The sequence below is a fragment of the Bacillus rossius genome, chromosome 7, assembly GCF_032445375.1.
Source record: "Bacillus rossius redtenbacheri isolate Brsri chromosome 7, Brsri_v3, whole genome shotgun sequence".
NCBI lineage: Eukaryota > Metazoa > Arthropoda > Insecta > Phasmatodea > Bacillidae > Bacillus > Bacillus rossius.
In genome coordinates, this window is record NC_086335.1 from 41,206,635 (window position 1) to 41,232,540 (window position 25,906).

The 25,906-nt window shown below is 36.4% G+C and overlaps 1 protein-coding gene across 6 annotated transcripts in view; it reads left to right on the top strand.

The window, feature by feature from the left end:
- Positions 1–2,221: 2,221 nt before the first annotated feature.
- Positions 2,222–25,906, top strand: part of LOC134533887 (traB domain-containing protein) — a 48,390-nt gene continuing 24,705 nt past the window's right edge. Inside the window, exons 1-7 of one of the 6 annotated variants that reach the window (XM_063371656.1) lie at positions 2,222–2,447; positions 2,593–2,840; positions 6,947–7,216; positions 11,018–11,149; positions 15,357–15,650; positions 20,902–21,122; positions 24,589–24,703. In XM_063371656.1, the coding sequence (XP_063227726.1) occupies positions 2,603–2,840; positions 6,947–7,216; positions 11,018–11,149; positions 15,357–15,650; positions 20,902–21,122; positions 24,589–24,703 (1,270 nt within the window). In that variant the 5' untranslated portion in view covers positions 2,222–2,447; positions 2,593–2,602. Of the gene's footprint in view, positions 2,475–2,592; positions 2,841–6,946; positions 7,217–11,017; positions 11,150–15,356; positions 15,651–20,901; positions 21,123–24,588; positions 24,704–25,906 lie in introns of all 6 variants that reach the window. The other 5 variants (XM_063371655.1, XM_063371658.1, XM_063371657.1 and 2 more) reach the window with 5 other exon arrangements.

Consider the following 25,906-nt stretch of genomic DNA (forward strand, 5'->3'; position numbering starts at 1 on the left):
TCCTACGTCGCACTCTATTAGTTAGGGGCTTTTGTTTGTATCTGATTAATTATTTATTGTGTGGGGAATTTTGTAGGCACGGGGAGTGCGTTGCATGTGTAATTAAAATGGTTCGCTATTCTCTACCTTGGGCTGCGGTCCGCTCACTTGACTCAGGTGGGCCATGGCTAGGGGTGCTTTCCGTTAGCGGAGCCGAGTACTGGCGGGTGCAGGTCGGGCTTTGGGGTGGCCTTCGGCCGTACGATGTCATAGCCACAAGGCCGAACCCTCCCTGAGATCTCGAACCCAAGCAAAAATCACGTAAAAATCATTGTAGGTAGCGGGGACAGCATCAGTTAGTCGTGACATTATTTAGGCCCTTCATCTGTGTACCATTTTATTATTTGTCTTATTAATTATAATTTATTGTTTAACTGAGAGATTTGCCTATTTTTATTTTGTTCTTAAAACGCACACACGCGATGGAGCGAGAACCCCACCTGTATTAGAGGTTAAACTTCACAGATAAAGGGAAATTTTTTTTTTGTAGAGTTGAAAAGTATTTATCTATTTTATGTGTAGTACAGTTTGGATAGTAATGTTTTACAAAATATAGTTTTACAATTTTCCATTGAATAAATTTGGACATATAACTTCGGATATGTTTGTAAACCTGTCAAATATCATTAAACTGATAGTAAGGTTTTATATATAATATATTAATTTGTAATAATGTATCATAAAACAGAACAGTTACCTATATATATAAAATTTATAAATAATTTATTTATAATAACAATTTCTATTGAATAAATTTCGACAGATAACTTCGGATATGATTTAAAACGTGTCAGGAATCATTAAATTTAGATGGTAAAGTTTTTATATATAATATTGTTACAAACGCAAGATACCAACACCGCGATGCCAGGTTCGGAGCTGGCTAGAAGTGGTGCATGGCCACTGACGTCATGCACCATCCATTGATACAAGGCATGCTGTGCATGGCCAGATTACAAGGGTTTTCATTACCCCTCCCCCTCTATTAAGCAGCATCGTCCTGCCTCGGTGCTGAAATCTATCGCTGAACGGTCCTGGGAAATTCCGCGGGCTCATGCATGAACAAGCACTCCTATTCTCGATGTTTCGGATGTCGAGTTTGCCCGGGATGATGCGACTCACCACAGATACTCTCGTCGGTTCGAGAAGGAGTACCTCTAAGGTACTTAAGTAGCAACGCAGGCCTCCGGAGGAGTTCCACGAGGAGCGCGGCAAGAGTCCCGCTAAGAGATCCGCGGAGTGCTGTGGAAATTCCGCGGCGAATGCCGCGAGAGTTTCGGCGGAGTGCCTCATGAGTGCCGAGTTCCGAGTGGATTCCAAACGAGTCCCACTACTGTTCCGAAGTTCCGGGAGTTCCGCGAGCGAAGGGATTTGCGACAGCGGCGAAGAGGGTGAAAGACTTACCCCTGCGAGTAGCGCGATGCGGAGTTCGACTGGATCACGAGAATACTGCGACTGAGTGGTGCGAGACTGTGTGTGGACAGGCGCGAGGTAAGGGGTAAACCACTGTTCAGCCTAGCTCCAGTGAGGAGTGTGAACTTTGGAACTTGGCAGACATTGAGTGATTTTAGAATAAACATTCTTAAGTGCCAGTGATTTTTGATCGGACATTTTAAAGTAAAATAAATATGATGTCAACTGTTTGATAAAATAGATAAGGTTAAAACATAAACATTTGAGTTTTCTGTAGTGAAGTACACACAAATTAAATATTATTTGATGTGTTACTAATGTTTTCTAATGAAAACTTATATCAAAAATTTATTTCCTTCAATGTTTAAATATAAATGCTAAATGTGCAAAAGCATTGTCATAATATTCCGACTCCTTGACGATTTTATCAAAAATTGAAACAGTGATGATGCATGCTTTAAATAGGTCTCACATCAATGGGAAAAGTAAAAACTCTAAGGCACATAATATAAGTTGCTTGACTAATGGAGAAGTGGGGAATAACGAGCTGAAGTGAACAGATAATATAACGGTTAGGAGGGCATTGATTGTGAAATCGAGAGGGATTATATTTGACAAATAATAAAACTTAGAAATCGAATTGATAGCATTTACTCTATGGGTAGGAAAAATTGTTACTGCTTGAAATGTGGTTTGAAATTAAATACATTTTTTTGATTAAACAATATATATATTTTTTGGATTACTATAATAATTAAAACTTTGATAAGTTATTTTATGCAATACGATAATTGCGAAATTACTGTCAGCTATAAATATAAAGCCTTTTGTCTATTTCTGGAATTTTTCATCACTCCATCTACTTAACGAGCTATCTCTTTTTAAGTCAGTCCATAGAAAAGAGAGTATTGAGTCAGTCTTTTCTCTTTGGGAAATGGGCAGGATTTTGTGATGTATTTTTAAAACTGGCTTGTGGTACAAATAAAGAAGTGACGGTGAGTGTGGGTTCTTTAAATTTGTAGGTAAGAATGGATTGTAATTAAATATGATTTTTTTGTAATGATTAAATATTTTGTTGTAGTTTGGTTCGAACGCTTAGCTAACGCAAGCATATGTTTAGGTTATGTATTTATGTTACAGGTGAAAAAAAATGGCAACTGGTGACGGGAGAAAAGTGGAAAATTTGACGCATGCAACAAAGGAATTTTCAGAAAATTATCCTGGAAACATTAATGAATTACGCTCCGAACGTAACGGCCAACTTTCACTAGAGACCCCTTTGGATGGCGGAGTTGCAGTTTCAACACCCATTTTACATTCTGAGGAAAGCAACGCAAACGACGCGCAAAAAGACACATTTTTGGAAGACAGTGATGACGACGAAGAAGGTAAGAGATGTGCGGCTTCGTAATGTTTTTGGTGGGAGGGATGGTGTTTATGGACATTTTTTGCAACAGAAGTCTGCCCATGTTGTTGCCCATGTTTGTTGGGCTCTGCTTTTCTCTAACAAACATTAATAAGGGCTTAGGCCTCTCCTAACCTCATGGAATTAGAACCAGTGTTTCCTAGAATTCAAATAGAATTTTCAAGATATAAAGGAACATTTTTTACTTTTTTTTCTTCAGAAGACCTCTTAAACTGTTGCACTGTAACATAAACCTAGGTTGGCAGCCATGTACCCAACCTAGTTGAAAAAACCCAGTCTGTGACCCACTTTGGTTTTTCAATATTAATATAAAATTCAGTTACAAAAATTAACATGTTTTATAATTTAACATGATTGATATAGTACACTCGCAATTGGGCTTTTACCTGGTGGCACGGAGTCCTCTCCTTTCTCTCATTCTCCCCCCCCCCCCCCCCCTTTTAGTCATATCCTCAAATCCTTTGCATCTCAACCCCAGCATTCCTTCCTCCAGTCCATTCCATTCCCTCCCTGTCCTCCCAAGGACATGTCTCATCTCTTTACCATTTGCCTCAATTGCCACTGGAGCTTCCACCCATGATCTCTCTGCCTGTGTGCACCCTAGTTCACAACTGTTCCCAACCCTCCTCACCCTTTATCAGCTTAAAGAACCTGACTAACCTTCCTACTCTTCCCCTCCCCTTAATGCTTCCAAACACAACTCCTTAATCATTTCTGATAGACTGTGCATTTCCCTCTCTTGCCCTTTCCTTTTCAACATACCCAACACCCACCTTGCTGCTCTACGCTGCACCTTCTCCAGCTCCCTTACCATAGTCAACTATGTAGGGGTCCCAGATCACAGCCCCATACTCCATCACTGGCCTGACCAATGTGATGTATGCCTTCTCCCTTACCCTCCTGCCTACTCATGCAGGGTCATGCCAAGCAACCCCAGTGCTCTCCTGTCCTTATTCACCACCTGTTGAAACTGTTTTGCCCATCCCAGGTTATTTTGCAAGGTTACCCTTGGGTACTTAAAATCGTCGGCCTCTATCTTCTGCCCCTTCCAGCCAAACACTTCTCTCGTTACCTTCCTCGTGAATCTAACCACCTTCATCTTTTCAACATTCAGCGGCATCCCATTCTCCTCTGCCCATCGTTAGTCTCCTCATGTCACCTTGCAGATGTAACACTTCCCCCACCACCTCATCTGCAATGCTCTCATCATGGCCTCCATGCCCTCTCCAATATCGTTCATCATTATTGTGAACAACAGATGTCCCACTGTGGCACTCCTGACATCACTTCCTCTTCCCCTCCCACCCTCAACCCACTGTCCTCTAGCCCTCAGGAAGTCACCTACCCAATTTACCACCCTCTCATCCTCAACCAGCAACTCTACATTCTCCATTAGTCTCTTGTGCGGTACCTTATCGAATACTGTGTCAAAATTAGATGAATATTGCATTTATCTGCTTTCCCCTGTCGAGCACTTCCACCAGATCTTCCAGCAACCTGCCATCTGGGTTTCACACCAGAACCCTCTCCAGAATCTATACTGTCCTGACCTCCTAACGTAAGTCATCCATTACCTGCACCACAAAACTGCCCATCTGCCTCGCCATTACTTTCCCTACACAGGAAGTCAGGCTGACTGGTCTGTAGTTCGCCGAATTGGCCTTATCTCTACCTCCCTTTTAAATTGGTACTACTACCGCTTCTTTCCATTGTTTTGGCAATTTCCCCTCCTCCAGGGATTGTTTGAACATCACCGTTAGGTATCTACATATACCTCCTTATCCCCGAAATTAAGGTGGCTGTTTCCTATCCCGTCTGGTCCAGGTGCCTTCCTCCCCTTCAAGCTCCTGACCCCTTTTGTACCTCTTCCCCCCCGTATCTCTAAATCTTTATGTTCTAACATGTTTCCGACCCTCCCACATCTCCCCAACCTTACAAAAACATAGGTATTGCTCCTGTAGCAAATTTGCCTTCTCCTTGTCTCCATACATTCCTACCCCTCTTTTCTCCTGAGCACTGCTATTCCTTCCTCTCCCTTCACCCTTCGCACGTAGCTTTAAAGGTCCGCCTCATTTCCTTTCCCCCCTTCTCCCATTAGCCTTTCCATGTACTTTCCCTTGCCTCCCTTGTTTTCCTCCTCAGTTTCTTTCCCAATGCCTTCATCTCTGCCTTTATTTGTCCCCCCTCCTGTCTTCTTGGCCCTTGCATGCAGGATCCTACACTTCCTCTTTAAAGCCCTTATCTCCCTCCCATAGTAGGGAGGGTCACATACAAAAGTACAAAACATAGGTTTATTTCAGCTTATTATAACTAACCCCTTAGAAATTCATTTAACTAATAGATAAATAACATTTAATTTAGAAAACTAAGTTTGTAGACAACCAAACGGAAGGTTTTCGATAGGCTTAACATTAACAAGTTTAGTGTTTGAAAAAAATCTTTTTCGGAAAATCCACCAAAATGCAGACTTTTGGAGAATACCCCAGGTAATGTAAAATCCAACTGAGTTGTTCCCCAGTATTCCAGATCTGTGTAGTTGTGTGTTGTCTGGCAACCTCACTGTTGATGAGATGTGAGGGCCCGCTACCTGGACACACACAACCATGCAATTTGAAAAGTGCTTGAGATATCAGAGCGTTGTCTGTTTACGAAAAGCATTTAAGAATATGTTAAGGCCCCCCACACACGTCAGTCCAAACCATCAGTTCGGACTGTTCAGTCGGAACTTACAGTTTGGAATGAACTGAGGCTCTCTGCACACACGATCAGTCCATGCGCTCAGTTCGGACTGAACTGAAGCTTTCCCCACACACGATCAGTCTTGTGGTTAGGTATTATTTTTAATGTTGTTGTGTTAATCTTTACTTTTGATGTTCCACAAACATTCATGTCCATGCCACAACTCTATAAAATTAGCAAGAAAATCTTTCGACCAGGAAGCCATTTCAGAGGAATAAATCTATTTCACAATAAACACAAACTATATCTCTCCCTTTTCCATGACACAAACCTAGAAATAAAGCAAACAAAGATTATATAAACAAAGACTTCTGCTACGAAGCTCAGCTGTTGATTAAATGGACTGATTGCTTGGACTGACAGTTTGGACTGACGGAATGTCTATACCCCCACACTGCAGTTCTGACTGGGCTTTCGAGCCCACAGTCCGATTTGATGGAAAGTTATCAGTCCGTCAGTCCATCAGTTCAAACTGTTCAGTCCAACGTCCTTGCACACACACACGGCAGTTCTGGCTGTTTAGTTCCGACTGTAAGTCTAAACTGTCAGTTTGGACTGATCGTGTGTGGCGCCCTTTGCAGTCACTGTTCAAATTATATAGGCCTAGTTATCCTATGTATGATGAGAAGATTGCATGCCAGTCCACAGCCTTGCACTTAGAGGAGATACCACACTAGAAGCACCAGCGAGCATCACACCTATCATCCCATCTTACTAACACCTTTGAATATGTATATACTGTATAGAAGTCATGAGTGGATAGGATTTACTCTACATTTTTCAGAAGCGTATGATGAGCAGCTTGGGAACATCACCGCTGCAGTGCGCTGCCGTAACACCCTGTATCGTCTTAGTTGTTATTTACGCGTTAGAGCGCAGCTCTGTCGCCCGCTGTCATTCCCCGCACCCCCCACCCATCATTCACTGCAGCTCAAGGTCGTTCAACGGGAGGGGGAAGGGGTGTTTGAAGAGTTCGACACTTGTCCGCTAGGGACCACCACAAGTCGATGTCCTAGAGATGGTGGCGATTGTGGCGGTGAATTAACCTACTACCTCAAAACCGTATTAGAAATATTAACCTGGGCTGGTGACTTCTATACAGTATATATATTCAAAGCTAACACACACACACACCCTTAAAAATAAAAAAAATATAGATACATACAAAGAGAGACAATATGGCACTTGTATTCTCACATACTCACATGTACTTAAATTTATGTGTTGATGGTGATAATTTATGGGTCATTATTTACAAGAAACCTTAGCATAAAATGAGGGTTCATCTGCTATGAATGTATTGTTGTGTATCATGTGTGCATTTTCCAGGTTTTCATGTGGATGTGGACAAGGATTCAGTTGAGCACAATGTAAATGTTTGCAACATTTCTAAAGAAATCTTAGAGGATTCAAATGTTTCATATTCTAATTCTAATAATTCTCAACTTTCACCTGAACAGTTTGTGTCGGTTAGAAATGATAATGATACAGAATATGATTCAGTAAATGATAATTCTGTTCCAAGTGTCTTGTACAAAAGTCCAAGCAGTGCATCAAAAAGAAAATATAATCTCCTGGAAAGTGGAGATGAATTTAAAGGTTTGCTTTTTCCCCACTAAATTGGCATCACATGTAGTTTTATTTAAAAGTATATCTTTTGGTTCTGTAGATGTTGTATGATTAGTATTTGGGTCATAATCTATTTACTGGACAGATTTGCGTAATTGACATAAAGAGTATTTGGTAGGGTTTGCTTGGAATGAATGAAAATTACATTTTATTTAAATACATTTCACTTGTTAACGTCTTTTTTACACCTACCTCAAAAATATTTTTCTTCATTTTACATTTAGGAAGTCTTAATGCTTTGTCATTTTCACATTCTACCTTTTAGCTCATTTTTTATAATTTACATTATATATGTACATTGTTTAACTAGTAGGCCGTTCCAGTGATGTAGCTTTCATTGAATTAAAATTAACTGTTGCTAAAAAAATTTATAATTAGTGGCTTAATTTTAACATTGAGGGAATCTACAAAATAAGAACTAAAAGATTATAAACCTAAAACTTAATTTTTAAAGTAATGGTATCAGCTTTTTATGATATAATTATAATTTATGTGATTTCACTTTATTTAAAAGCCAAAATTCTTAAATCCTTGGAATACTGATTACTGCCTAAACATCCTTAAATTGAAATACACTGTGACGTGATTTAATTTTTCACATTGTTCCCTTATTTACACCACTATTTTAATTCCCAGACATGCAACCTTTGTTTAAAATTTATTCCAAACCTATTAATTACACCACAAAAAAAATATGGCATACTCTAATTTGCAATTCTGTTACAGAAAACGTGAAAAGTTTGAGAGATGATATAAACAAGTATGTAATGACATGAAATTAAGTGTTTCTCTTCATGTTGGTCTACTCTTCCTTTTTTTTCTACATCAATTTTTTATTCACTGTACTTCAAAAATATTTTAAAAATGTTGATTCTACTATGTAATTTACTTGAATACAGAAGTTAAAGCTGCTACCATCAGACCTTTTTCCTACCCAGCTCTCAGCTGCTGATTTTGTACTAATTTTAGACAAAAACTGTTTTGAGTGATCTTGATCTACATTCCACTCCATTTTTGTTCAGTTCTTCTGACCAGTTGTTTGTTTGTGTGTGTGTGTGTGTATGCTTGTTTGTGTTTGTGTGTGTGCACGGGTATGGGTACGCGTTCATGGGTGTGCGTGCATGGGCGTGGGCGTGCGTGCGTGCATAGAACTTGGAAAGGGTTTGCACGTACTGGGTAGTAAATGAATGTAGTTTAGGTAGGTATGTAGAGTTCAAATGTTGTAGTATTTGAAATATTTAAGATATTTTGACAGGTTAGCTCCTATAAACATGTACTAAATTTGCAATTGTTATTTTAGATATGAATACATTTTAATTCTGTAGAATATATCTATATGTTTCAACAATATTGTAGGCTCGGAGTGTGACTATACTGTTATGTTTTTTTTATATTTATGTCAATGTAGGTACTGTTTGCATATGAGAAAAACATGCCTGAATTAATTTTACAAAATAATAAAAGTAGAGCTATGGGTATTTAAATATTTACAAAAAAAATGTAGATATGTGAAATTGATGCAAAACTTAAAAATGTGAATATAAGTGTTTAGAAAAGTATTGCTCTTTTAGTTAGCAAAACAACTAGAACTATAGGCTGTTAAAAATTTACGAAATGTAAGTGATCTAAAACTTAAAATTTTTATAAAGAGTGCTCCTTGGGAACAGAAACAGTTAGTTTACAGTTAGTTTATTGGACTTAGTCAGTTTTTTTTGGACGCAATAGTCAACTTTAACCTCAAAATTATGTATTTTAATTCTCAGAATGTCAACTTTGGTATATTTTTTTTGAGATGAAATTTTGTACTCAGTGAAGTTATAGAGCCAGTAGAAATTAAACATAAAAATGTACTACAGTAGGCACTCTTTAATCTGGTATTCTGTGTGTGTGCATATTCTGTAATCCAGCATCGATCGAGCAGCTAGCCAGTGGCAGTCCTAGACTATGTGGGGCTCAGAGTCATTTACTTTTGAGGGGCTGTAACATGTGGAGAGGGGTCTAACAGTGAGGGGTCTTGGAAGGGGAAAAAATAGTCCTCAGAGAGAAGGGTGTTCGGGAGTTTTACCCTGGAAAATTTGAAAATAAACTCTTTGAAACAACATTTTTAAGCCAACCTAAAACTTGAATTTCGACTATGATTTGGGTAATTTGTCTTAAGAAATCTAGATATTCTTTCCTGATAAAGTACACTCTAGTTAGTTTTTAAATATGCCTACAATCTAACTCTGTTAAAAAAAAAAAAGCAATAAAATTTAAAAAAAAAATTTCTAATATGATATGAAAAGCCTGAATTAAAATCAGAAGTTATTGACCAGCACTTTAAATAACATAATGACTACTTGCAACTGTTCCTTCTATTAATTTGCATTAATTATTCTTCACAGAAAACTAGACAAACAAGGGAAATGAAAATAAAGAGGTCAATGATGGCCTGCTAGGCATGTGGCCCTGAATGGTTGCCTGGCTACTGGATAGGTTACAGTTCACATTTCCACAATATTAGGTACAATTTGTACTTACAGGATACAGCCATAGAGCAGATTTTTACAACTTGTTTTAAAGATCATTGTACTGTGTATGAATTTTTTTGGTATTCCCAGTAAAACAAAATTGATGTTTGATAATCTAGCAAAATCAATAATTCGTAATGACTGTGGCACAGGACATGCCAGATTAAAGGGCTTTTATTATACTAATAGATATTTAAACTATATAAAAGAACATTATATTCATATTTTTTTTTTTGAGGAGAAACATCAGATTCCTGCATAAGTATATGCATATGTGTGTGAATTCGTGTGTTTATAGTTTCATGCTGTTATCCCTTTATTTAACTATGATCCTCCTTGACAAATTTTGATGAAATGGAATTTAAATTTGAGTGTTCGTGTTTTTGTATTTAGTAGATTTACAATCCTGTTTGGGGACTAACTTAAAATTCCTGGTACAGTATTATGTATCTCAATGTTTTAAATTACATTTGCATATTATAATGAACATCACTTTAGCTGATTTTATAAATTTAATAATTGTAATACAGTGAAAATTTCCGAATGTTGAAAAACATTCAAATGATAAATTGTAAAATTCTCTACCAGACTTGGAAAAAAAAAACTGTGGCTAAATATCTTATATAAAGCTTTTACAACATATTTTGTAGATCACACTGAAAGCATGTAAGCACATGAAACCATGTTCATTTGAGTAATGTGTTTACTCATAAAGAAAGTGCAGCATTCATTACATGTAACCACATTAGGATAATTGTGTAGAGCAGCGGTTCCCAATTTGTTTCGGTCTGTGAACCCTATGATCAACTTTTCTTTTGGCGGAACCCCAAATCCTTCAAAGAAAGTTATTTGACAATAATAGTGCCTGTTTTACATGACATTCGTCCTAACTCAACCGAACCCTTGTGACCCTGCCACGGAACTCCAGGGTTCCACGGAACATCTTTTGGGAATCGCTGGTGTAGAGTACTTTACTTTTTCGACCAAAGTAAACATTAAAGATATCATCTACAATTAAATACATATTTAACATCCTATTTAGATTAAAATGAGTAAATATTTTTCAAATATATATTTTTGTCCTTTGCGAAATAAGGTACAGTAGTTAGATATTTTAAGTAATTTATTTTCTTTTATGCATATTATGTTGTTCAACATTAAAACGTTTTCATGATATTTGAAAGATTATATTATAAATTATAATAAGTTCTTGATTGGAGCAGTTTAAATAATTTAGCTGTATTTTGACAATCATTTTCAGGGTTTTCATTTACAGCTACAGATTCAACCAGAGATTTAACTCTGAGTGACTCTGATGCAAAAGTGTTGAAACGGAAGCGTAGCGGAGATACAAGTTGCGATGAAGATGATAGCGAGAGTGAAGAAATTGAAGGTTTAATTTTTTTGGTATTCAGGTGGAAGTATTTTGAAATATTCGGACTTGATGCCTATTTCCTGCATTTTTTGTAGCATGTAAAGTACAACAAATGTTATTATTCCTCTCCCTATTTGTTTTATAGGTTGTTCAAAAAGTACTTGAGCATGAAGTATGTGATACCCATCAGGTTTACAAGCTTACAAGGGTTTGTCCTGTTCCTGGTTATTATTTTATAGTTATGTTAAACTTATATACTTTTTTTTTTGAGTGGATTAACTTTTACAAAATTGCAAGTATATACATTATCTACTTTTTGCATGATTAGTTGCTAAAAGTTGTATTTTTATTGTTTTTATTAAGTTTATATAAGAAGAATTAAATGGACTACAGAACTAAAAAAAAATTAATTTTAAAGTCCATGTTTACTTGATACTTCATGATATGTTCTGAATTTCAACAAAATTTATTAAATTTTATCAAGCCTTTCAAAATTCTCAAAATTGTGAGGAATTGACATCTAAGTAAAATAATATAATCTTCTCTGTAAGAAATTAAAACCATACCATTCATTTATGAGGAGCATTGTATTTAAACATGTAATCCATTTAAATATTCTTATCTGTACTTTATAAAAGCATTAAAAATACCACTTTCAGATGTTAATCACGCAAATAGTATGCATGATGTAGGCCTATTTATTTTCCATTTCATGAAAGTTAATCCACTTAAAAAATGTCTACAAATTTAAAAATGTTAAATGTAAAGACAAAATAATGAACTGGAATGGGATAACTCCCTTGGTAAACTTTTCTTCATAGTCCAGAGTTGAGTACTTTCTAAAAAGTGGTTAATGTCTGTGAAGCTATTTCTGTTAGGAGAATATGAACATTCCTGCATCAACAGTTTGTCTCTGCACAACTTATCTGCTCCTCTACTTTTTTTAAAAGTGGTGTAAGCACTGTGGTAGAAACTTAAATTATTCTGGATTTTATCTGATTTTTTTAACACTTGTAGACCAATAGTGGACACCACCTTGATAGTAATCAGCATTAATATAGTACATTAAATCCTTGTACGTATTATGTTTTCTGCCACTTCCTTTGTCATACGAGCTTTGAAACAAGTGTGAAGTAGGTACTCAGTGTTCAAGCAGCAAGCACTATTATTAGAAGGCACAAACTTTGCTGATGAAAGCTTCATTATCAGAAGTGGCCTGTATTTATGTAAAAGATTCTATAATTATTTTTCTATTTTCCTCATTGGAATTAAAATTCGTATTTTTTGTGCTGGTGGTTGCTTTGTAGATAAAAAGGTTTGCTCTATATGATTTTAAATACTGCTTAGTATATTGTCTTTGTAATATTGTTTTCTTTGAGTCTGAAGTCCTCTGTTGTAAGTTAAGCTTGTCACCAAAAAGGCACAAATTTTTGTTAATCTGTACAAACCGGAGTACTTTTTGAACATACCTTTGTAGCTGCATGTGTAGACGCCGTTCTGCCCTGCACTAGCAGTTAAAGAATAGTGTGGCACGATTCAGTAGAAAGGAAGTGACATGTTAGTTATGCCAGTATAGATGTTCAATTCTACTACTGAAAATTTTAGGGTATGCATTTTTCAAATGAAATATGTTTTCTGTTTTGTCGTGTAGTAGTTGTTTGACATAGAAATATTTGATTGCAGCGACAATGGTTAAAGAAAAAGGTCTTTTTGAGAATTGATTATGTTCAGGTTTAAAATTAGTTGCATTTAGTAATTTCTATACGACTTAAAATATTTTGTTTGATTTGTGGTTTTTAGTCCAAGATTCATTGCAGCAGTTCCTAGGGAAAATTTTTGCAATAATTAAAATAGTATGTTGTTCGTAAATATGTTAAACGTGGGGTTTTAAAATTTATGAAATTATATTTAAATACAGTTTGTTTTGTATAACTTATTTTAAATTACAATCTCTATTATGCTTAGAATTCTCTTTCACTATCTTTCTAAAGTATAACGTTGGTATACGAACTTCCAAATTAGTCCTGCGGTTGCTTGGCGTTTTCAGGACAACCAAAGACAACTGTGTCCTTAGGATGGTGGCTAAGAAGCCTCATCGTGGGCTGATCGCTGGCGTCATAGTCATAAAAATTCTAGTTATATTTTCCGAAAAGGTTTATTACCAGCACAGTCCAGACCACAGTCATTGAGTTTGTCACTGAGTACTACATTATTATTTGGCGTAAGCCATTGCCAAACGCGACCTAAGTAGTCCACATCGAGCAGATAACTAAAGAACCAATACAACTACGCCCAACCATGCAGGGGGGAAGTAACTGCCTGGCTCCATCAGCCAATCACAACACAGCTTCTCACAAAGAATGCTGTATAAAATACATTGTTCTTACATCAAGGCATTTTCTATACTTCTGGACATTTCTGAAAAGAACAAACAGTACTGCAAAGCTCACTTGGATTGGCAGGCACAATAACCTGATAAATTTATGTCTCCTGTAAGGAACTAATGCCTGCAGTTTTTCCCATCTTAAAAAATATACACAGAAAGCACCAAAAGTCTGTGTAACTAATAAACTGTCTGACTGCTGGTGCCAGAGCATGGCAAATCTGTCCTTACTTTGGCATCATCTGGGACTTCACACCCCTTCTATCCTCATGGCACTTTCAAACCTCCCGCCAGCGACTTGCGTGTGACGTTTGTTTTGAATAGCGTGCTACCAATCCCACAAACTACGGCAAGAGGGTGCAGTAGGGTTAGTCCCTCGTTTCATTGTAAACCTTCTTTATTTTTTCCCAAGTAATGTGCTATTTTCAGGATCCTGCAAACATTCTACGTGTTTATTTAATTTAAGTTATACTTCTACAGAAACGTTGCCTAACTTGCAGAAGGTCCCATAAGTATTAAATAATTTATGAACAGTATTATTTATATTTAAATCCACCACATGTTTTGGGGGCTTAAATAACATAGTAAATATAGGAGGGAAAAAGTGTTTCTATCACAATACGTTTACGGCACAAATTTGAATGACCAAACGGTTATTTCAGCTTCACGTCATATGCGCGGTTCAGCGGCCTCTGCTGCCATCGTTCCTCCCAGCCGCACTGCATCCCCACCGAGGAGTTCATCATCTTTGTATTGCAACTGTTCTTCGTCATCCCTACTTCTTTAATACATCTAGTTTTTATCTATCCTTGGATCTTACTTGGGTTTTTGATTTCTTGGTTAATTTAAATAGCAATCTGCTAGCCAGAGTTTGCTCACTAACGTGAAGACTTCATCCAAGCACGAGGTGGCTCTGGACACCATGAACAATCAGTTGTGCTGTTAGGCTTTTAAGTTTTGTTTTTATATTAAGTGCATGAGAGGCATATGATGCAGTGGTGCATAATAAATCTAAGTATTTATTTCTACATTCATCCATGTGTTCACAACTTACTGTGAGGCTGGCATGTGGGACACATTGTGTCCACTTAATTAACATCTCGTAGCATGTCTGATGCTGAGAGCGAACTAAGTGCAGGTATTATTTGTAATTGCACTAAGGGGAATATGACTCATGCTTCCACACGGCTGACTTCATGTCCAGAGGACATTTTCTCTGCTGGGTCCACAATCCTTAAATACAATGGTGCCAGTTAATTGTGCTGATATCAATAACCAAATTCTCAACTTTACCAAAATATTATATAATGTTATATCAATACAATAAAAACTTCTAAATGGAAACAAACATAAAATATAGGCATTAAAGCAATGTGAAAATTATTAAAAATGTACTTAAATGGCTTTTCAAAATAAATTAACTAAATATAAAAATTAATTACTAGAATATTGTGAATGATTAAATACAATATGAAACTAGGTCACCTTCAACTTGTACCTCTATAACAAGCTGATCAATCTTAATGTCAAACAACAGTACTTATTCCTCTCAAAAAATATTTATAACTTTGGAGAGGGCAGGGTTATGCAATGCTACATTTTCTTTACTTAATTTTTCTTCTCAGGATATTATTGGTTCTTTGGTGGCGACAATGGCTAATATGTAACATGTGACGAGAGTAACAGGTTTGATCCCACCTCGTGTGATGTAAAAAACCAGCCTTTATTATTGTGGTTTTTATCATTATAATTATCAGTTCTTGGTGCACTGTGATGTTATGGAAATGAATTTTTTTCTGTGAGATATTTTTTGGTAGATTAATATTTGTTATTTTTACACAGATGAAGGAATATCGGACTCGCCAAATGATTCTAGAAGCTCTCCCATCACAACGCACGCAACAGTTGAATTATCACAGCCTGGGAAGAAGAAGTCGTCCCCGGCTGATGAAGTTGGCAAACTGTTGAGTCTAGAACGTGGTCTTGATGGCGGTCGCGATACATCGAAAACGTCAATTTCTTCTGAAAACTTCATCCACAATGAATCTCGTGAGAGGCCTGAAAAAAATTCTGCAAAGGCAGAAGATCAGATTTCGGGGAGCCACAGTATTGACACAGAAGGCGATGGCGATGGAGGTTTGTTTGCTTATTTGATTTTGGACTTTGTTCAAAGAATGCATCACTATAAGGAATTTTAGTTTTTGTAGCTGTAGTACGCTTGAGACCTAACTAGATCAGCAGTTCAGATTGTCACATGAATTTAGTGTGGTCTATTTAATCTGAACATTTTGGTGGGCTTCTGACAATTGTTACATTATACACTTCATGAAACTCAATATTTTTGATTTTTTGGACTGGGGGAAAGAGGATAGAACCTCTTTGCCTGCTGTTTGCTTTCAAATTCTTTACTTTTTTTTTGAGGGGGGAAAAGATAAAAAAAAAATTAGTATCTTTGATTTGGAGGGGGAGGGGGAGGGGGAAGTATCCCCTTCTTCCCCGTGTACGTTCCTAAACATATATATCATACCTCTTACATCTGATAACAATCTTGTCTGTAAGAAGACAATTGGCAATAATTCATGGCTGGAACATGTACTGTAGAAATATTGACAGTGATGAGTCAGGTTGCAAACATTTTAAGTCCTGTAATACCCCAAGTGTCTTAAAGAATAATTAAGTAATTAGATAAAAAGATTTGGAAACTCTTAGTACTGGGGCCCACAATTAATAACTATCAAAAGTCAACAACAGAGGCGACACTTGGAGTAAACAAAGAGAATTTAGTGACTCCCTAGGAACACTTGGGAGAAAAAGGATCGTTATTATAGATTAATTAAATAAAAACAACAGTTACGTCTATAGACTTCCTTATTTTATTAATCATTGTTCTTTCTTTTTTATAGATTAAATTTTCCTTTGTAACATCTGTTTTTCATTGATAAGTGATCTTACATAAATTCCTCATAATTACACTTATTATATTCTTTAACTTTATTTATGATAGGGCCGGCCCTGAATGTATTACAAAAATTACAATATTTAAAAACATGAATGAAATTAACATTGCTAACTTAAAAGGTTGTACATATAGTCCTTGCAAAACATTATATAAATTTCCTCTCCTCGAACTGCTTTAACTGTCCGCTGTCTTAACTGGGTTACACTATTTTTGAGTTCGTAAAGAAAATGATAGAATGATGCGGGTATCACCCGGGGCCGTAGGTAGACGGTGATCAAGGTAGTAGGCCTAAAGATGGTGGATTCTGCTCAGGATCCGACTCCAGAGGTTCTGGCAGAGGATTTTGGTTGCCCCAAACTTGGAACCCTGTCTGAAACAGAAGTCCAAATTCCAAAGAATCAGACCTGTTTCCAGACAGTATACTTAAATGGGGCAAAAGGCCAATAAAGGGAAATGAAAGGGGTGATGACGTCCAGACTTACCAAAACAGGGTGTTGGTCCTGACGCTCATGAGAGGGCGTCTTGTCTCGGAAAACCCGAACCACGATTCGCGGTAGACACGGAAGTCTTCATGATTTAATAAAAAAATACTAAGTTTCTCTACTTTTAACTAAACTACTGACTGGTTAATCTTAATTTTTAGATAGGGACATCATCCCTATAGTCTGAGAAGACTACATAATTCGAGATGCCGATAATTCGCCGAAGATCGCAGTTACAAACGGTACCAGTCAGTCGGGAGGCGCGCACCGAAGTCCCTTCAGCGCGGGATATCGTCAGTATATAATAAGCGTGGGATCTCTAGAGAATGGGAGGGGGGTTAGGCTCTGAGCCGAAAATTACAGAGCTCACCCAAAGGTGTCCGTCAAAAAAAATTAGATCTTACTGGAGTGACTGCGCGACTTAGGCGCTATCGTTTGGTGGTGTGAAGAAGCACTAATAAATCGACTTGTGGCCGACGAGTGTGTCACTGCTAGGAGTATATGGAGTAACCAGTGTTGCCACCTAGCGGCCCGAGACATAAGGGGGAGAAAGGTTGTCGTCACCTCCGCGCGAAAGCGCTGGTGTCAGCGCTGCCGACGCCCACAAGTGGCGTTAGTGACCACAGCCGTCGCTAGATGTCGTTAAAGTCCAGAATCGTATCTGCGGCTGTCAAGCCTGAGATGGCCTTGAATTCGGTTACCTTCCCTGTGAGTTCACAAGCGGTCATCGCTCCTGGCTTCACTTCTGAGAAGAAAGGGTGGGGGAGCAGGGGGGGGATGGCTTCAAAAAACGCATGGTCTGTGGGACGCAAGGCCCACGGGATCCTCCTGTCGTGTCTTGCTGCCAGTGAACCTTATACCGATTCGTGACAGAGTTAGCAGGGCTCAGCACTGCTCCACGAGCTGCTGTAGACAAAAGTAGTCATGCGGAGAAATTAAATTACCGGCCTCCGACGTACCTCTAGGCGGGAGAAATATTAGCCAGACTGCTAACCTAGTATTAGGCTGCAAAAAAAAACAGCTCGCCTCTGAGAACAGAGGCTGAGGGCCTGGTCGTAAAGATATAAGATAAGAAAAAAAAAATTTCCAAAAATATTTATGATAACAACATTTTAAATAAAACGTGCCTTAATCCCTAATTTCCGGCACAGTCCTCTACTAGTGAATGTTTTAGAAACACTTTTGGTTTTTGAATTTAAGAAAAATACTCATATTCAAGTTACCACAAGAACAATTTTTCGGTACAGGTGCATGACACACAGTATATTTTCTGAAATGTTATATCACTGGCTGGCACTCAACAAGGGTTTGCTAAAAGTGAATGATGGTTTCACCAAGTTCTATTTTGTTTCATGCCCTTATATGATAAGAAGTGTAACAAAATTATTAATATCCTGACCTATTGAGTATGGTTTTTTTGAAACTAATATAATGTAAATGGGTTCTAATCATCTGAGCCACTCTACTTATTGGAGGTATCTTTTAAACTTATTTTAATTATTTTTTCTTAGAAAAATAAGCTAAAGCTAATAATGTATAATCAGGGAGGCAATTACGGCATGCTTCAAGGGAGAGGTACGATGGACTTTTATAATCTTGTAAACTTACAGAATTTCCTTTGAACTTGAACCAATGTTTTTCTTAATGGTTAGTGGTAACGTTTTTTTGTACGGGGTTAAAAGTGTTTCCCAAATAAAAACTAATTTAAATTTTTTATCAACAGTTATTTTTAAATTTGGTATAAAAAATAAAATGAACGTGATGTCTTCATTTTTGTCTTGAGGTGTGTGCTTTTGTGTTATCGGAGTGGTGGACTTGCCGTAAGCCTTCTCTGACTCCTCGTAAGGCTTCTTAATCCCGCGCTGTGTTCCCTCTGTTCACTTGCGCAGGCAGACTTGGTGAGAGTGCTGGTTGATTAGCATGGTTGTGTTAAACACAAGGTGACTATTAATTCTAACCATGACTACACGGTTACGAAAGAAGGCAAACAAAATACTGTTAGGTGAGGTTTTTTGGTATTGACCAACGTAATTGTTGCACTGCATTAACCTTTTTTTTTCTTCTCGAATTGGACAATTTTTTTAATGTGAAAACTAATTAATTTTAAATGCTAGTTAATGCAGATATTTTCATATTCCTAACAAAAAAAAGGTGCTCACCAAGATTGTTTGTTAGTCAGTTTCTCTCATGATTACAATAAGATGATGTGCTTAGTTTGTGTTTGGACAGAATAATAAAAAATAAAGTTGTAGAGTAAAATTCTTTTATTTAAATATGTAGTCTTATGAACCTGTTAAAAGTGATGAAGTATTCAGGCTTCTTATATTTATTTAATTTATTTTTTAACATATTTTATTAAATTGTTTTTATATTTTATTTAAATATTTTAAGATTCATTTAAAAAATTTCATAGCAGCACAGTTTATTTCTTAGTTATTCAAATTACATTCAGATATTTCCAGTCTAGTTTGTGTTTTGAATTGCTAAAACATGTAGTAGATTTGTACTCAGGTAGTAAACAAATAGTAGATTGTAACCATGTATGCCTTAATGCAAACATTTATTTTGCTTTGTTTTATCTTGAATTTGGTATGTGTATTTAATATGTAGTGGGTTTCTTGTGCATTAGTAATTCCCATGAGATGATAAGATCACTTAATATTGACGTGTAAGAAATTCATTTGAAAGACCAGGTGTGTGTAAATCAACCTTATTTTTGTATCTATACCCTTTATCTCACTAATTGTGACTGCTGTTACAATTTTTTTTTACAAAACAGATTTTGGTCACTAAGTTGAAAACTGATAATGTTTTAAATGAACCCGCAGACACAATGTTCCATCTATGAAAGTTGGGAACGGCAAATTGTGTCCTTTCCGTTTGTGCCAGAAATGTAGCAGTTACATTCTTGTAAGATTTGGTTTTAAAACTCTTGTCACTGGTTTTGAGCAACTGTTTCAAGCCGTGATTAACTCAAAGGTAGAGAGAGACATGATTATATGGTGGATTGCGATTAAACAGAAGTGAAACCGAAAAGCATGTCATTGTCAATACATCATATAACACCATAAAGCACTGAAATGCAACTAAAATAATTTAATTAATAGGGTTTCGAATGACAACTGAAATCTCAAAATTGTAATCTTTTAATAAATTAAATTCAATGATTTAATTTATTTAGCATGAAGTTTGTATCAAAATGTTTATTCTCAAAAAAATATTGGAAATTATAATTTTTTTTTATCTTGTAACTTTTATTAGTAAATAACTCCTTTTTACATTAGGACAGTCCAATTTTCAAACACACACACGCACATGCAGTGATTTGCTTTTATTGTTCTGAGTAGTTTGACGTGCTTATTACAAATTACTATATTGTAAAAGAGTGCATATATGTATAATTGAAAATGGCACTCGTCTTGGTGAAATGAGTATCGTGAATCATTTAAGGGTTACAGTTGTTAAATGATATGCTATCTTCACAAAGGAACAGAATTAATAAAAAAATAAAAAACAGCAGCACTGTAACCTCCAGTTTAAAAAACCCAACTCGGGCCGAACACGAAACCATAAAACCTTGTCTCTACCCACAGTCAGCAATTTAAACAAATTTAATTCAAATTACAATAATCTGTTCTTTTATCACAGTAAATTTACCGAACGTAGATTATTTAGCATGAATTTTGCATCACTGTACGACCTAAACGGATTGGAGGAAAAAAAATTAATGTTATATTGTTTGATCTCACATTTCTTATGTTAGTAACATGTTTTTACATATGACGGCCCATGCTTCAAAAACGCAATATAGTTTGCTGGTTGATTTGTATTTTTCGAGTACTTCTAGATATTCTATCTGGTGTTTGCCGAGAACAGTTGAGGACTGGCGTCTGTGCATGACGAAGTTGGGTGGGTGATGGCCGAGCTACGTGTGTCGCACGCGCAGGCGCGGAGGAGTTGGACAGCGACGGCTCCGGGGCAGAGACGGACGTGGAGGACAACGCCTCGGACTCGCGCTCTGTGTCCTCGGTGCAAGCCGCGCCGGACCCCGACATAGACAGGCACCTTCCCGACACGGTCACGCTGCTGACCACGCCGGAAGGTGCCAAGGTGTACCTGGTGGGGACCGCCCACTTCAGCACGGAGAGCCAGGAGGACGTGGCCATGGTGGGTACACGCCTGTCTCTCTCGGCCCGGCAGAGAAAAATTGCAATCGGACGTAGTTATGCAAAAAGGAACCAACCCCACAATTTTGTTGTATTTTATTTGAAAATAAATTATAATAGTACAAGGTTAATCGTACCGTCGTTGCTATTATTACACCAGTATTTATACTAGACCATTAAAATTATACCCACATTATGTTATCTATAGGAGAATTACAATTTATAATTAACTTTTAACTTCAAAATACTCAGAATAGGTTTCATGTGGGTTGGTTCCTTTTTGCATAACTACGACCAATTCTGTTTCCATCAACGGAAAGTAACAATGTTTTAGTAACAAATTTTGGGTGATTTCGCTCTCCTGCAATCGAGTAGAGCTTTTAATACCTATTTGTATTGTTTAGTAAGTTTAAAGAAGTATAAACACTAAAAAGTAACATTTTTAGCTAATGCTGAATACATGCATATATATATTGCTCGATGTGCGACTCGCTGACTCATGTTTAAAAAATTCCAACCGACTTTCAGACAAGCTAGATATTTGAAACGTTGACAGTAGGTAGATCTCGTCTCGTGACCACGGGAAAAGTCCAAAAAAGTTGAAATTTTAAGTTTGAAACCTCCAAAAAATATTAAAAACTATCAAAAACTTAACAAAATGGTACATCGTGGCATTGTTATTGAAGAATTGTCATGGCAATATAATGATTCTTCTATAATCCATAGCCATAGTCATAGACTACAATAACATGTGACACATAAAAAAAATGGCCACTCTTCTGTCAGAAAAATATTGTTTGCAACGGAAAGATATAGAAAAACATGGCGTTCTCGACAATTCAAGCTGAATGTTTCGTGCGTATGCCATGTATTACTAATCTAACATGTATTTTTCCATGATGATTACGTAATAATCAAATTTAACATATTTTAGGCAGTTGAAAGTGCGTATATTCTTTCCAAGTATAATGACTTCATCCATCCTATAAACGTGTATTAAAATTTTTATATTAAATGGGTGTTTCAAGTATAATTGAATATTTTTCTTAATTCTTTCAAATTTTTAAAATTTTGACTACATAATATGATTTTATATTTATTTAGGAGTTTTGTGTATGCTTAATGCATAACAATGACTTGTAATTTTTCTGCATTTATCAGTTAAATTTGAAGTAAAAATGCAAAACTCATACAAACACATTTCTCCAATAAGAAAGTATGTATTGAAATGTCAAATACATATTTAAAACAGGATAATTTTTGTTTTACATATTTACATCCATCTTAAAGCAAGGTTACTTTTTGTGTGATCTGAAATAATCATTTTAAGCAAGTTTGTTTTGTTTACAGTTATAATCTTAAGGTCAATTTTAATGTTCTTATTTATGTGTATTTACATCTAGAAAAATAGAATTACTGGATCACAAAAGTCAAATTTTATAGAATTTACCTTGCTTGATGATGACTATGTATAATACACAAATATTCTGGATTAAAATAAGCACTAGATGCCTAATACATGCTTTCTTATGGGAGAAATACTTTTGTTTGGGTTCCGAGTTGTCACCACTTAAACTTTAACTGAGAAATGTGGAAAAATTACAAGTATTTGTTGTGCATTAAACACACATACAAAGCTTCTAAATAAATGGATAAATTATCACTTGTTGACGTTTTAAAAACGTGACAATTATATATATTCTTCAATTATTTACAAAACTTGCATTTAAAACATGAAGCCCGGGTGTGTCATCTACTGTTTGCTGCCACGAACTTCTTTATGCGGGTGTTGTCACGCCAAGGAAAAGGTTAGGAAGTTGACTGTGATTCAAGCTGTACGTTCTGTTCCACGGCTTTCAAATCAAGCATGCATTCATCTATGATGCTTACGTTTATACTGAAAATGTGCGTGGATTTAGGTTATGGTAAATTCTGCTACAAGTTCATGATATAAAATTATTGTGGGTTTGGCACTCTAAAATGTTTAACAAGTCACATTGCACTTCAATTTCTATTAAAGTTTTTGGGACAACGTCTATTAAATCGATGAACGCCGGCTGCACGAACGGAAAAGTGTCCCATTATGCACATTGTCCCATTTCGCTCTGTCCCGTTACACTTATTTTATATTTCTCTTTGCTAACCTGAACCTCCTAGCATTGCGACCGAGTCCTTGGCGTAATTCTGTTTTCGTGCATTTCAATGTAACATTTTCATTGCTCTTTGCTAACCCGTTCCTCCTAGCATTGCTGCAGAGTCTGTGGTGCAAATATATTATTTTTGACTGCATCTTGGTGTTGGGTAAGCCATTTTCCTTCACACCATCCTTGAAACACTCCCATTTGTTTCCTACTTTTCCTATCATCGTCCTATCCTTAACAGAATAACACAGATTGGAAGAAGTTAAATAGCAAACATGTATAAAAGTTATAGTAAAAATAATCTCTTCTTTAAAGTAATAAACATATTTGAATTAATGAGTGCAAATAAAAGTAAATTTATCAATTAAATGTAGACTTCATTTCACTCCTTCTTTGTATCCATACAATATAGTGATAATTCAATAAAAATGATTCAATTTTATTCATAAAAGTATGCAATCATTTCATCAATGTTTTGTTATGACGTCACGTTAAACTATCGTCCGTAAACCAACTTTACAGACAACCAGTTTTTTTCTTTTTTTAACCTTATCTGGTGTTTAAAGTTGTGTTCGAAACAATAAAAGCTTAATGGTTTCGGTTTCAATTGTTAAGGAAGGTTAATTTGCTCACGTTATTTATGTTGAAGGTTGAATGAAACTTTCTAGCCTTCAAACTCTGAAGGCATATCATAATTGTGAGATCTACAAATGTGGTTAATTTCAATTTTATTATAATTAAATCTGTTATAACTTAGATATTCAACCCTATGTGGGGGTTTGGGGGCAATGCACCCAACGAGCGCAAATAAACTAAATACATATACTCTGTGGGTTTTTGCTACTTGTTGAGGTGTGAAGGAGCATTTACACAGGTAGAGTGAAAGGGATGGCATTACTTGCCCTAGTTGCAATCCCGTTTACTCTGCCCATGTAAATGCTCCTTTAAGGTGAATTTTTAACTTGTATTTTTATATATCATTCTTAACTTATTCTTTGAGTTAAAAACTAGCCTCATCAAATCATAAGTAATATTGCGACTGTTTCTTTAAAATTCATTGTATTTATCTGTAGGGTATTTTGGCATATCTGTGGTCATAATTGAAAGTACCTCTTACAAGAGGCAGTGGATGTCACTAAATTTGTACCAGGGCCAAAAAATCTCTTGGTGATCTGTGTGTTGATCATCTTTTTGATTTTTAATATTATATATGCAAAATTATTTAAGAAAGGCAAAATTTACGTTTGGTAAATTAATTCTTTAGAAATGTTTTTTACGCATTGTCATGATAGCTTATAGCATGGGCATTCCCAATTTTTTTTCTAGATAATTCGGGCAGTGCAACCGCACGTAGTTTTGGTCGAGTTGTGTCAGTCAAGAGTTAACATCCTTCAGCTTGATGAAAAAACCATTTTGGAGGAAGCTAAGAACATCAATTTAGGTAAGTAAATAGGAATAATAATGAGAGGTGGTGTACTGTAGATAGTTTTAAAAGTGGACCTGGTGAGAAATTGAATGTCGACACGGACTCACATGCTAATCGGATAGGTTTTGCAAGCGTCTCTGCTGCCATGTGGATTACTGCTATAAGTTATTTTAATACTGACTAGCTGTGGGGTACAATTTGAGGTTTTTCTGTTTCCAATACAGTGAGCATTTTTAGTAATGCTATTTAGACAAGCTTACATTCAGGTCCTGGGTTTGAGCCTTGACTTGAGCCTTGACCAACCTGTTGAAGGGTGATTCACTGATTCCCTAAAAAATTTTTTCAATCACAAAGACATTGTACATTCAAGCTAATAGCCTCTCTCTCTCTCTCTCTTTCCCTCTCTCTTTCTCTCTTTCTCTCTCTCTCTTTCTCTCTCTCTTTCTCCCTTCTCTCTCTTTCTCCCTTCTCTCTCTTTCTCTCTCTCTCTTTCTCCCTTCTCTCTCTTTCTCTCTCTCTCTTTCTCCCTTCTCTCTCTTTCTCTCTCTCTTTCTCTCTCTCTCTTTCTCTCTTTTTCTCTCTTTCTCTCTCTTTCTCTCTTTCTCTCTTTCTCTCTCTCTCTCTCTCTCTCTTCCCCCCCCCCCCCCTCTTTCTGACTACATTCTTGGTGCATGGCCACCACTTCAAAAAGGAAACTGACCCCAGTAAATAATATAGTTCCCTTATATATATATATATATATATATATATATATATATATATATATATATATATATATAATAGTATAGTCACACACACACAGACAGAGAGAGAGCTTGTTACAACATGCTCTCGTGCCTAATGCTCACAATGTTTACAAGTTCTGAGCCCTGCAGCTCGGTTGGGAGCATCTGCAAACAGGCCATTGACAACAGTGAAAAAGTTTGGTATAATACATGCTCTCATACGTATTTGTTTTAAGGTGGAATACATACCACAGGCACAGAACCAAACATGAATATTATGTATTTCGTAACCACTTCTTAATGAATTTTCCTTGTATTTTGGCACAAATTAAAGTTTGTAAATTTTTTGCCTGATGGACTGGTTAAAAGATTATTCCTACATGTATACTTCTGGGACTTAGTTACAAAGTAAGAAATGCAGTAAGGGGATACAAATTTTCTAAATACAGTAGAACCCTGTTATAATGAATCTGAAGGGAGTAGTTTATATGTT